General features: G+C 44.6%; 1 protein-coding gene across 1 annotated transcript in view; it reads right to left on the bottom strand.

The window, feature by feature from the left end:
* The window catches only part of PFKP (phosphofructokinase, platelet), a 62,116-nt gene that overhangs the window by 17,733 nt on the left and 30,761 nt on the right, over positions 1-13,622 (bottom strand). Inside the window, exons 8-15 of the mRNA XM_080918228.1 lie at positions 9,857-9,952; positions 8,132-8,224; positions 7,474-7,599; positions 5,940-6,004; positions 5,592-5,661; positions 5,188-5,334; positions 3,059-3,129; positions 464-551 (exon numbers count right to left, since the gene is read on the bottom strand). Coding sequence (XP_080774354.1) covers positions 464-551; positions 3,059-3,129; positions 5,188-5,334; positions 5,592-5,661; positions 5,940-6,004; positions 7,474-7,599; positions 8,132-8,224; positions 9,857-9,952 — 756 coding nt within the window. The remainder of the gene's footprint in view (positions 1-463; positions 552-3,058; positions 3,130-5,187; positions 5,335-5,591; positions 5,662-5,939; positions 6,005-7,473; positions 7,600-8,131; positions 8,225-9,856; positions 9,953-13,622) is intronic.

Below are 13,622 nucleotides of genomic sequence, written 5' to 3' on the forward strand. Positions count from 1 at the left end.
TTACATGAAGTTCTTATCTTTCTTTAGGTAAATGTTTTACGGTTTCTATGACATTGGTCCCCATCGAATAGGATGCAATTAAGGACTACAGTCTAATATATGAGTTTTTTTAAAAATCCAAAGAGAAGCATTAACCATATAATCTCCTTCTGTTCTAAATCATCTGTATATCTCAAATGACAAATATGAAATTATATCGACAGCTTGATAACAAATCAGGAAACATCAAAAGGAGTTTCGGCAGAATGAAGGAGCTCAGTTCATTTGCTTTATCAGAACTGGGCTAGTCTTGTGGTGCACCTGGCTACCCTGCTATTCTGTATTTCAGGGCAATGGGGTTGCGTATTAAAACCCCAGCTCCTGAGGAAAAGCCATTAACATGGGGTATATGTGATACAAACACAGGGCTACCAATCACACCTCCAGAACCAACAAGCAGGGAGAGAGAGACGTAATAGCGTACCTCAAATCCACCGATGATCAGAAGGGCGTTAATATTATGGGAATGCATCTGCTCTGCAATCTTCTCCAAGAACTTTCCAGGCAGGGTGCTGAAGACAGACAGACAAACCAAGAGGTGAGAGTACAACACCCACAAGTTGTCAAACTTCTTAGAAAACACTCTACTCACTGCTGGGGTCTCTTCTCCCACCTTCTACCCATGTCTGAATTCCGAGGTGTGAGAGGTGCTGATTTTCCCTGCCTCCAGGGCTCACAGCACCAGGACAGGAGAGTCCTGAGGAACGATTGCTTAAGGCAGGAGTGGCAAGGTATCATGTCCCAAGAATGTTCTGCAAAAGTAGGAGGGCTGGGGGCTTAGCTCAATGGTCGCCCTAAGTTTAATCCGTATTAACAGGCAGACAAACAGATAGAATGTCACTCCAGAAGAATTATGTGGCAGTGTACACCTGAAATCCCAATATTGTAGGTGGAGGTAGGAGGTTTCTTGACTTCAAAACCAGCCTGGGCTACAAGAAACATAATAAACTCTAGAACAGACTGACTTACATAATGCTCTTTCTCAGAAAAGCCAAAAATATTGTACTGGCTTGTGAGAAAAAATAAAATACATATTAGCTTACAGTTATTAAAAGTTAAGTGTTTATTCTAGGAAATTTCCATTTTCCAAACTATATACCTGTGCATATATAAATTATATACAATACACATTTGTGTATGTGCAGATATATGTGTGTGTGTGTGTGTGTGTGTGTGTGTGTGTGTATGCATGAGAGAGAGAGAGAAAGAGGGAGAGAGAGAGAGAGAGAGGAGAAAGAGGGAGAGAGAGGGAAAGAGATAACTATTTTTCTTAAAACCACATCTGCTTCTATATCGTCACTACTTCAAATGACAGCCAGTCAGCAGTGCCACTACCAAGCAAGGGAAACTTGTTTATGCCCTATTCTAATGTATTATATGACAAACACCCCTAAGGAAAAAACTAAATACTTATACTGTAGGTGGACATATGTAAGTTGTAAGATGATGCTATTCCAATACGGAAAACTGTAGCAAGTGAACGTGGCAAACAGGCAAACTTCACATCTTCATCCTCACACTGCTCAAGTGTGATGCTCAGGTTGCCTTCCATAAAGCACATGTGCGCCTGCATCTGGGCAGCCTCTCTGCAGAGGTCTAGGAAGCCTGTTTGCATAATCACCAGTCTACTGAGGCTTTGCCATCCAAAGCACCAACACTATGGCACAGAGAAGGGATCCAGAAGGCTGGGGAAGCCACCCTGGGGAATTCCCATCTGTCTAGCTGGCACTAGAAGCCCTGATATCAAAGCAAGTGGCAAAGTTGACTTGATTCTTATGACACATGCAAGGCACAGTAGTGGCTGGTATTAGTACTTGCATCCTGGAAATCACCAACAGTAACACCGGGTTGGATCCTACATAAAGCACTTCCTTAGAGATGCCTTAATCCCGAGTATGTAGCTAATTGTGTGAATCAGAAAAACGTTTTCCTTTAGCATTGCACAGGGCACTTCTTTAGCTGTTCACAAAAGCTTGGAGCCACTGAGTGGCTCAGGTCTGTTTAGCCAGACAAGCCATACTTTTCCCACAAGGCTGCGGTAAGTGCTTGTTGGCGTAGTAGCACAATTCATAACATCTGTGGTAGTTTGAATATACTTGGCCAATAGGGAGCAGTACCACTGGGAGGTGTGGCCTTGTTGGAAGAAGTGTATCGCTGTGGGGGTGGTCTTTGGAGGTCTCCTCCTATGCTCAGGATCCATCCAATGAGGAACAGAGCTTCCTCCTAGTTGCCTGAGAAGGCCAATATCTTCTGGTTGCCTTCAGTTCAAGACACAGAAGTCTCAGCTCCTTCTCCAGCACCATGTCTTCCTGCATGCCGCCATGCTTTCTGCTGTGATGATAATGAGCTAAACCTCTGGAACTAAACCAGGCCCAATTAAATGTTTGCTTTTATAAAAGTTGTCTTGGTTGCTGCATCTCTTCACAGAAATGGAAACTTTAACTAAGAAGCCTTCGTAACCATCACTCATTCTTAAGACCAGGGTGGGTCAGAAGTTTTTCACTTATTGTTTTTGTTCTTCAAATAGACATAGGGAATTAATGAGGAGAAAGGGCCACAAGGTACTGAACTTCTGTTTAAGTACTGGGGATTGAACCTGAGGCCTAATGGAAGAATAAGATAGACTGGCCTGACCACCCAGTTCTCCCAGAATCTAGAGCACCAACCAAGGAGTGTACCTGGAGGGACCATGGCTCTAGATACATATGTAGCAGAGGGTGGCCTTGCCTGACAGCAGTGGGAGAGAGGGCCCTTGTTCCCTGGGAGGCTTGATGCCCCAGTGTAGGGGGATGCTGGAGCAGTGAAGGAGGGAAGTGTGGGTGGGTCTGGGAGCACTCTCATACAGGCAAAAGTGAAGGGAGAGGGCAGATGTGGGATGGGGGTTAGTAGAAGGGTAACCAGGAAGTGGGATATCATGGGATGGGGGGGGGTTGGTGGAATGGGTAACTGTAACTGGGAAGTGGGGGAATCATTTGAGATGTAAAGGAATGGAATGATTAATTTTAAAAAATGTAATTACCGTTTTGTCCCAAGAATGGACCCTCCTTGTCCAGTCCAACCTCCGACATCTGCCCAGCCGATTTCTTTGATCTAATGTTCAAACACAAAGTCAGACAGCTGAAGCGAGGAAGAAAAGGCAGAACTGGAAGGCTCAGAAAACAGCTTAGGGTTCTGTACTCTCACAGCTGAGTTTCCACAGAGATGGGTAAGGCTGCAGGTCGGTTTCCAGAACTACAGTGCTGACTCAGCCAAGACATGACTTACCCTTCTAGGGCTAAACAAAGCGCTGAGCCTCAGTAAAAGTACTCGTTCCCTACCTGTGGGGGATATCCACACCCTAACCTGAGGCACGTGTCCTGGGTGGACACCTTAGCTGGTCAGAATCTGTTACTACTTAAGAAAAAAAAAGAAAGAATACCACGACTTTTAAATTGGCAAAGGTTGAAATTGTTGAGTAAAGAAGAGGATAAAGGGAGAAACACAAACACAGCTTGGCTAAGCAAATGAATTTAATCAACTGGGAGCGAGTCCCATGTTGTCAGGTGAGGCACGGGTTAGTTACAAAGCAGAACTCCGAGTCTGCAAGCTTCCTGCCATGTGATTTCCGGGGAATATCTTACTATTAATGGATCCTAGTTGGATCTTTAGGAAAATTATAGACATTCCCCCGACTTGGCATTTCCAACTTCAACTCCTCAGAGTTCCTGGAGAACCAACACAGCTTCTACTTTCTTGACTCTATAACTTCCATTTCTAGCCCTTACATTTGGTCAACTGAAACCCAATACACTAGGCTTCACTTTGTTTCATCTGCACATCCGTCCTGAACAAACTGTATTATGTGAGACATCAAAATGGAGCCCGATCCTTGAAGGCATCTGTCTCCACAGGTGCATCTGACACTTCTCTCAGTAACTCTAAAATGTTTTTACAGTCCACCTAGTCTGCCTGCTTCCTGCTTCCGCAAGGCACCGAAAATAAGATGTACCAGTATGTGCAACCCCCCTCCCAAGAGCCTTCCAACTTACTTAGCCAGAAAATCAAATCCCTACAGATAACCTGGTTCTTGCTTGGTTCTCCCCTTCTGCTTCCTTCCTCTTGATCCATCTGATCCTTATTATCCTAAAACAGGGGCAGATCTAACCCAGGGTTTTTGTATTGCATTGTCTGCCTGGAATAAACCAATATCCCTCTTGGTTCCCACTTACCCATCAATGGGAGATGGGCTTCCTGTGAATACCTGTTGTATGAAATTCATGCAGAGTACCAGGGACCTGTGGCCTCTTGTAAATATTGCCCCAGCTTACTTCCCTCTCTTAGAAATAAGCGATATGGCTTGCTAGTGTAGTCTTCCTGTTGTTACCTCCAAAATATAAAGTCTGCAGAGGTGGGCCTTCTATACTGTTTTGCTCACACATGTAATTCCACAGAGGTCACAGGCTGACCGAGGTATTAGCCAGATGTCATACAAACTACAGCAGCTCTGGGTTCCGAGAACAGGCAGGCCTCACCATCCTGTTTCAAATCTTCCATCATGAGAACAGGAGCAAGTGAGTCAATATTTCTACCCCTCACTTCTCTCATAAGAAAAATGGTAATAAGACCTTAGATCTAGTGTAAGGTTGTAAGGTCAAAGGGTTTAATACACTTGAATCACATGCTACAAAAGGAAAACAGTGAACGCTCCAGACCTTTGTTGGCCAACTGTTGTTCCCCCAGTGCTGGGAATAGAACCCAGAGCCTTACATGCTAGGAAAGTATTCTACTGCTGAGCTATAAACCCAGCATTACTTTTTTTTGTAGAATTAGAATTTTTTTTTAAGGTTTTATTTCACGGAGTTCTGGTGTGTGCTGGTTTGGATGACACACACTTTGTCATCTGAACCTAAAAATACAGCCTGTGAGGTGCGCATCATTGGATTACCATGTCTCTGGGTTTTTTGAGAAAATCTGAAAATGCAGGACACTCTGAGCTTTATGTAAAGGCTTAGAATTTAACTTAGGGCCAGGTTCCTAAGTGGAAGGTAACCCTTAACCCTCAAATCAGTAATAGATATAATCACACCACCAAGAATCCTCAGGCTGTGGAGCCCCCCCACCCCAATACAGTAACATTTTAACTTTACTGGGGGCTCCTGAGACACTCACTTGGCCATTGGCGAAGCCATCAAAGCCGTCATAGATTGCAAACATCCTGTGTCCGTTTGCGATCCCGACTCGAACAGCAGCGCGAACAGCTGCATTCATTCCAGCGGCAGGTGCCCCTACGTTGATGACGGCCACATTGCAATTGGTCTGGAAAAAGAACAGGATAGTGCCAGGTCATCAGATGGGCACAAGCCCCCATCCGTTGCACATTTATGAAGTGTTATACTATGCCGGGTTTTGCCAGAGGTGACTGTGTCAGGATTAAGATCACAGTGGAGAGGTAAAGATAAGTCTCCAGGGGCCTGCACTGAGGGATGAGTGGAGCGAGGCGGGAGGGGTGGGGCATGGAAAGGGTGCCTAGGCCATTCAGGAGGCTGGACCATAGATAGAAGCTGGGTACCTACCTTGATGATCTTGTCATCCGGAAGCTTAATGGCAAGACGCTTATAGGTGTTCAGGTTTCCCTCAAAACTCCTAAAGAAAAAAAAATGACATTGTAGTTTTAATTATGTATGGGTTTGTGAGGTGCCTGTGGAGGCTAGAAGAGGGCATCTGATTCCCCCGGAGCTGGAGTTTCGAGAAATCGTGAGCTAAGGCTTATGTATGGGTTCTGGGAACTGAACTTGGGTTATGCTTGTAACTTCTGTGCTTCAGCCTCGGACTCTTACCTTTTTATATTAAGACTAAGTCTCAATGACCAAACAAGGACCTAAATTTCTAATAAGTGGAGTTTTATTCACAATAAAACTTACCTTCCACGGAGTTTTACAGCTTCACTAAATCTCCTTTCGTCCATTGCTTTCTGTACATCCTGGGTCTTGGAAGAAAAAAAGGGAGGGGGGCTAATTAAGACTTCAGTGCTATGTGGCTGGACTTGACAGTCTGATGCCATTGGAAAGTTAGTCCCCCCCACGGCCCCCTCCCAGTAGACAGCTGACTCTGCTATAAGGTTAGAGCCCCAAGGAAGAGGAGGTGACACCTGCTGCTTCTGGATGGCCACAATATCAGAAAGATGATTTCCACAAAGGCAAAGTTGATGGAAATGGGTCTCTTAAGAAAGTATCTGATTATTCCACAATCTAGCTCAGATGAGGAAAAAAAGAAACACAGCTAGCTAGCTCACCACCTCACTGCAGACTGCAGAACTCAAATATGCTTCACAGTGGCTGAGAAGACCAGAGGGATTGAGGCAGCCTCAAGACAAAGAGCTCAGGGCTGGACATCCTGATCAGTCTCAGTAAGTGCTGGCTCTCAGCAGGTGGCTCTCTGTGGCTGGTTATTAATGAAACCTCTATGTGATAGCTCAAATGTCCAGGCAAGATAACAACACAACAAACTGTTGTTATCCAGAAAAATCTACAAATCACCTCTCATACAGTTTTAGACACTTCTCTTGTCCTTCTATCCCCAGGGACACACAGTCACATACATCCATCTTTACACGCACAGACACACATATGTACATAAACTGTCTGTGCTCCTACTGGCTTCTGAGAATTAAGTTAGAGCTATTTTCAGTAAGTTCCTTCACACACACACACACACACACACACACACACACACACACACACATACACAAACACACACACACACACACAGAGAGAGAGAGAGAGAGAGAGAGAGAGAGAGAGTTGTGTTTAAAGGAATACACGACAGGGTCATTTCAAAAGCCTAAATATTGCAACATTTCATGGAAAAATAACTGGGGGAAATGAAAGGTAATAGCAGTTTCTTATGAAGCAAGCCCCATTGTCACCTCACCTTCTAAAAAATGGAGTTGAAAAATAAAATCCACCTTTCTTTCACCTCTCAGTAGATACTTCTGTCTACTGAGTGGGCTTATCTCAACATTAGGGGAATTGCTTCCCTGGTACCCTCATGGATCAGAATGTCCTCGGGACAAAAGGACAGAAAGTAACACTGGTGGAGGACCAGAGGTATGCCACGCCTAAAGCACCAGTTCCAAGCAGGACCATTTTCCTGGTGCTCAGGAGCTACGTGGGCCGTCCATGACTGTAGACGGCAATAACCAGCGACTCTTAAGGGTTTTCCAGTCCTTAGTGGAGAAGGCTCATGACCAACAGGCAAGCCACAGAGAAGCTTTTACACACTGTCCAAGGATGCAGGAAGCCTGTTGCCATCATCCCGTGGGTATCATTCTGCTCTCCAAAGGGCCACTTTAACCCTCACTGAATCGTAAGCCCTCCACACAGATTGGGGCACCCACTTGTTCCTACAGGTGCCGCCCCCATCCAGTGTCCATGCCGACCCAGCACTGGAGCTCACCATTTGCACACACTCCATCAGAGGCAGGCGCACAGCTTGGTTTCCTCTTAGGGACACGACACAGGCTGGGGTCTCCGGGGTAGCTTCCAGCAAGGCAAGGACAGCCTCCACTCCCATACGGCTGGCCTGCAGATATTAATTGCAACCACTAAGAGATAGCCAACAACAAGTGACACCAGGTGCATAGCCAGAGGCCACCCCAGGGTTCACACTCTATCTGCTTTCTATGCTGTAAAACAATGATTTGATCAGGGGCTACCCTGCTGCCGCCATGGTTACCCATACTCATCTCTGTAACAGTTAAGATTATAACTCTAATTAAAACTTCCAGGCAATATAAGAATTTAGGGTTGGGATTCGGGTTGCCTGCTGTCCTGTTGCTGTTTCTGGAAGCTTACACTCAGGATACTACATTTCTACCTCCTGGCACCCATGTATTCCCTATCAGTAAGGCAAACTGACTTCCCACATGAGCTGTGACCTCAGCCCTGGAAGTCATACTACGTCAGTAAGTCTCAAAGGACGTTTAAATAAGGGCATGGGCCACTGTTGTCTCCAGGGATGAGCCTGCTGGTCAGCCTTCACAATCAACTGGTGCTTCTAAACGTCTTTTGAAGAGGCCTCAAAAGAATGTTTAGTAACTTCAATCTTTACTTACCAAAATCCTGTCAAATGCAGAAGGGGTCCCTCCTCGTTGGACATGTCCCAGAATGGTGACCCGGGTGTCAAAGCCCAAATTCGTCACCACAAGCTGTGGAGAAAATGTCTATCAGATAATACACAGCTGAACAGACCACAGCGAAGCTACACCAGCCTCATAAGGTACTAGCTCTGAGCAGAGCATCCTCTACTCTGTCTTCAGATACATAAATGTTAAAACTGATATTGCTTCATTCCTCCTGTGGGAACAGCTACCTACTGTCCTAACATCTGCTCTTCCAAATAATGCTTTCATTGTCAATAAAAGCCTGTTGATTGGCTGCTATCTGTTTTGATTTGGCTTTGGTTACTGGAGATGACATACACAGGCCAGGGTGGTCTTGAATTTACAGTCCTCCTGCCTCAGCATCCTGAGTTTCAAGGTTATAAACAGGAACCAGCACACTCAGACAACTAAAGTCAAAATCTTTATCTTTTGACAAGCTGATGAAAGTCAATAACACCAACTTTGCTGCAAAAAAAGATGTTATTTTAGGTAGTTGTATTTAAAGTATTATTTATAATACAATTATCTCCCTCTGTGATATACAGCTCTGCTGTGAAAAGAAGAACCCAGAAAAACCCAGCCCCATGCCAACGGCAATACTGGCTGGTGATCTAGAGAGTCCATGAATCCCCACGGAACTATGGGATCCCCTGTATATATAACAGGACACGTATATCCATCCGTGCATATTTCTTGGTCCAGTGTTGCAAGAGTTCATCAGAATTTTATTTTACTCTGTCATGCTTCTACAAAGAGGTATCAGCAAATACTGTTAAATGTCTTTCACTAGCTCTGGTTGATGAGTTGATGCTGAGGTGCAGATCTGGTCCTGGAGTCATTACAAAATGAGCTCAGCTCATTGCATAACCATCATTTAACAATGGTAAAGAAATCAACTTGTAGGACTATGGGTATGGCTCAGTGGCAAAGCATTTGCCAGGCACATGAGCTCCTGGGTTCTAGTCCTCGGTGCTGCAAAAGACAATGAGCATGGCATCGTATGGGAGTCGCACCTTTAATTCTAACAAGAGGATGGCCAGTTAGAGGCTGGCACTACCTATTTAGCAAGAAGGAAAAAAGAAAAGAAAAAAAATAAACCTTGTAAAACCAGATTAGCAATGCCTGTGGGCCCTGACTCAGGGCTGGAACCACAGAGCCTGGCTGTTGCTTTGTGGTTACCTCAGTCATTCTGGGATCCTGGTGAACAAGGCAGAGTCCTGTAGAGACTGGTAAGCATAGGTTGGAAGGAGTAACAGAGAAGTCGCCTGCCAGACCCTGCCCTACCTCAGGGCCTGTGGGGAGGCAGTGACTCATGGCCACGTAGGCAGTTTTATTGGTGAGAATGTCACCAATTGATGCTCCAGGTTAGAAGGAAACTGGGCATCATCTTGTCTATTGTTCCAAATGGAGAACCCCCCCGAATGTGCTGGCTGCCAAGTAGTCAAGATTTCTTACCTTTTGTGTAAAGCTGGCTTAACAGATGGTCCTTTCTAACACAAGAGCATCCTTATCCACCCAACTGCCTCATATCTATTGTTAGTAACAGTGCTATAAGGACCATTAAAGGCAGGACATAAGAAATGCTGGCTGTCCAGACATTGTGAAGCTTCATATTTCCAGAGCTTTGAAAGTTGAGTCAACGCCAGTCATGCTGACTGACAACTCATATGGGCTTACCTCCTTGATTTTCTCAGAGGTGATTGGCTTATTTTGGGTGTCGATTGCTCCTTCAGCCACAATGATGATATTCAGCCTTTTTTTTCGGGCACGGTTCTACGGAGACAGAAAAGGAAGACTCCTAAAATTTTTTAGTAGGTTTTGAATGACAACAAACCCAGAGAAATGTGTCCTGACTGGAGATGGCGTCTTTCCAGGTAAAAATCATTGCCTAACTTGGGAATAGTTCTCAGTAACCCCAAAGGTAGGTGAAAGGGGACTTCACAAGGTCTGAAGGCGGTTGTAGGCTAGGTGACATAAGAAATGTACATGAGAACTTGGCTCCAGTTAACCTGCGTTAAAGTACAGTGTGTAAACATGTTGATTATAGTGAGTCCTACAACAGCAGGCAAACAGAGGCTGGACTCCCAGTTTGGCCTACCCCAAACCATGTTTTCTGTTCCCCATATGCTAGAGCTCTTTCCAGTCTCTGCATGGACTTTCCTAGACTCACTCACATGAAGTCAACAGCTCACCCCCATCACATTTGACAATACTGCACACAGGACTGTGTAGCGGGGAAGTGGGTAATGGATATGAAATCAAGAACGGGTACAAGAAAGACCCATATATTGAGGGATTTTCTCCAGTCCATAGAACCACTGGGTGAGGATATGAGAGATGGAGTTTAGGGACAGAAGACAAGGTAAAGAGTCCTTTGGGAGTAGATATCATGACCCCATCCTCACTCTCCATTGCCCCCATTGTTTTTCTCTTTCTGGCCACTATGAGGTAAAAAGACCTCCTTTGTCCTGTAACCCTGTCATGATTCATGGTGTCATCACAGGTTCAACCAGGCATGGGCCAAGACCTCCAGGATCATGAGCAAAAACAAATGTTTCCTTGGCCTTAGCTCAGATGTTTACCACAGTAGCAGAAATCTAACAGGCAAACTGCCCATGCAAAGGGTCCAAGATGAACACAGTTACCTTTATTTGCCAGTTCTCACTCTGGTACCCTGTCTTATATAGTCACACTCTGGTACACACTGCCTTACATAAACTCAACAGTCATGAGCCTAAGAGTGCCTGGTAACTATGTCATGGTATACGTTAGCTCAATGGATTTTCTTTCTAGAAAATCCCAAACAAAATATGGTCCCTCAGAAATAGGTCAATTTGATGGTCTGAATAATAATGACCCCCACAGACTAATGTGTTTGAATTCTTGGTCCCTAGGGAGTGGCACTATGGCCTTGCTGGAGGAAGTGTGTCACTGTAGGGGTGGGCTTTGAGGCCTTATATATGCTCAAGCTACTTCCAGTATGGTCTCCTTCTGCTGCCTTGGGAATCAAGATGTAGAAATCTCAGCTTTTTCTCCAGCTCTAAGTCTGCTTGCTTGCTGCCATGTTTCCCACCATGACATTAAAGGACTAAACCTCTGAAACTGTAAGCCAGCCCCAACTAAATATTTCTTCTTTGTAAGTGTTGCCATCGTCATGGAATATCTTCATAGCAATAGACACCTTAACTAAGACAGTCAGTGTGAGGTATGTGTGTGTGGGGCGCTGGCCATGCCTGAAGTCGTGGCAAGAAGTAATATGCTGATATGAGGTACGCAGATAATCAGGATCACAAAGATTTGTTCTCATCTATGACAGCTATGAAATGTTCTATGCTTTGAAAAATGTATACAATGTGAAGAATGAGGAATTGGAAGAATAAGAAACACTTGCATTCTTACAAGCATAAAGCTATGAGGAATACTGGGTAATTACCTTAGCATTCCTTGAACGAGTCCATGAAGATGGGATGGCTAAATGGGTGTGCTTCATCCACAAAGCACAGTATCCTGAGGTGGTTAAAAGACAGTGGAATCTGAGGCCTAGGGAAACAGCTTTTGCTGCTTGTAAGCTACTTGCCCTTGCAAGCACAAGAACCTGAATTTGATATCCAGGAACTATAGTTTTCAAAAAGGATGGAAAAGCATAATGGGCAAGCTTCTAACTCTCAAGCTGGGAAAGTCAAGACAGGAGGTGGCTCCCTAGGACTCACCAATTAGAGACTGTCTCCAAAGGAGAAAAAGGGTAGATAGTGCCTGAAGAACACCCAAAGTTTTCATGTTTGCCAACTGAGGTAGGACGGCTACGCCCACTGTGGGCAGTGACACCCCTGAGCAGGTAGGTTGGCCTGGCCTGCATAAGAAAGGACCAGAGCAAGCCAGTAAGCAGCATTCCTCAGTGGTCTCTGCTCTAGGTTCCTTGCCTTGGGTTTATGCCCCAGGTTCTGTGGACAATAGAGCCTTCTCTCCCCCCAAGATCATTTTGGTCCAGTATTTTATTACAGCAACAGAGAAACAAGCTACAATTCCTTCATACACATGTGTACATACACACATGAACATGTATGCATGGATGTATATGCATGGATATATACACATACAACCAGTGGAATCCTCAGAGCACTTAAGAAGGAAGACGGGTACCATGACCCAGCCACTTAATGAGTGCCTCCAAGTTTAGTGTCCACACTAAATTAATTGATCCACTGATCTTCATAAAATCACTAAGGAATATAATCTTCCCATGTAAGAGAGGATACAGAAAGAGGACATTGTGTGATTAAAGCCATTCTCATAGTGGTATAGCCAATGTCTAGACCAAGGAATTCTGTAACCTAGCAAGAGATTTTTTTTTTCCTTAAGCTAGTTCTTCTTCCAAAATATTGGGGAAACTTCTTGCAGTATTATATTGGTGGCCAGTAAAAATAAAAAGACAGATTCAAAGATAGCAAAAGGTTCTGCCCTAACTCAGCCAAAACCTGGGGGATGGGAAGGTACTGCATCCTGGTGTTGTCATACCTGCGAGCACAGTGTTCAAAAGTCTAGAATCTAAGGAGGTTTTTTAGATGGGTTTACACAAAGAAGTAACCTTTAATCTAAAGTGAGTAAGTAACTAGACACTGAATGACCGTTTTGAACAAACAGGCTGACTGGACACTTCTTGTCAGTCAACCCCAACAGTTATCCCTATCCCTGAATCAGTGTTCATGGATATGTGACTTGTGACAATGTCACTGTGCAATCAGGCTGCAGGCAAGTCAGGAAGAAGATGTGAGAGACTTTTAAGGAAGACGAGACCACTGAGGTGTCCTGTGTGGTGGTAATCTAGTCTTCTGGGTCGTCCTCAAGCACCAGGAAATGGGAAAACTCCATGTCATCTCAAGGGACCAGGTGTGGCCAATCCATCCTAATCAGATACCTGAGGATATTGCCAATATCTTACATGTCAGGACCAAAGCAAAAGAAACTCCCTCCCAGAGGGAGGGCCATTTTTGGTCATCCACCCCAATCGTTGGCTTATTTCAAGTTAGATGCTGAGCCTCCAGAGGAAGCATGAGTTTTCTCACTATGATACAGTTTTAACCAGTAGCTGTTCACACGGGTTTTTGTTTCAGCAAAATGTATTTGGTTCACAACTTGAACGCTTTTCCTCCTTTGAGACGGACTTGAAAGCAAGATTTTATGACCCACACCCATGCAGCCTCTTCTAGACGATGCATACGTGCCTATGTGCTTGCTGGCTCTAAAGAAAATTGGTCTGTGACATAAAGGCCACATAAGTTTCTTGTAGATCAGTTATAAATATTTCTTAAAAAAATAAAGGAGAGAAAAGTAACCTACATATGAAGATCTTTGCCCTGAAAGCTAAGCATGATCTTGGAAAGGCCAATCCACACTGCCTAAGACTTCATAGGGGACTAACCGCCCCACCCTAACAAGCAACTAC

This window comes from Micromys minutus (assembly GCF_963924665.1).
Source record: "Micromys minutus genome assembly, chromosome: 6".
Taxonomy (NCBI): Eukaryota; Metazoa; Chordata; class Mammalia; order Rodentia; family Muridae; genus Micromys; species Micromys minutus.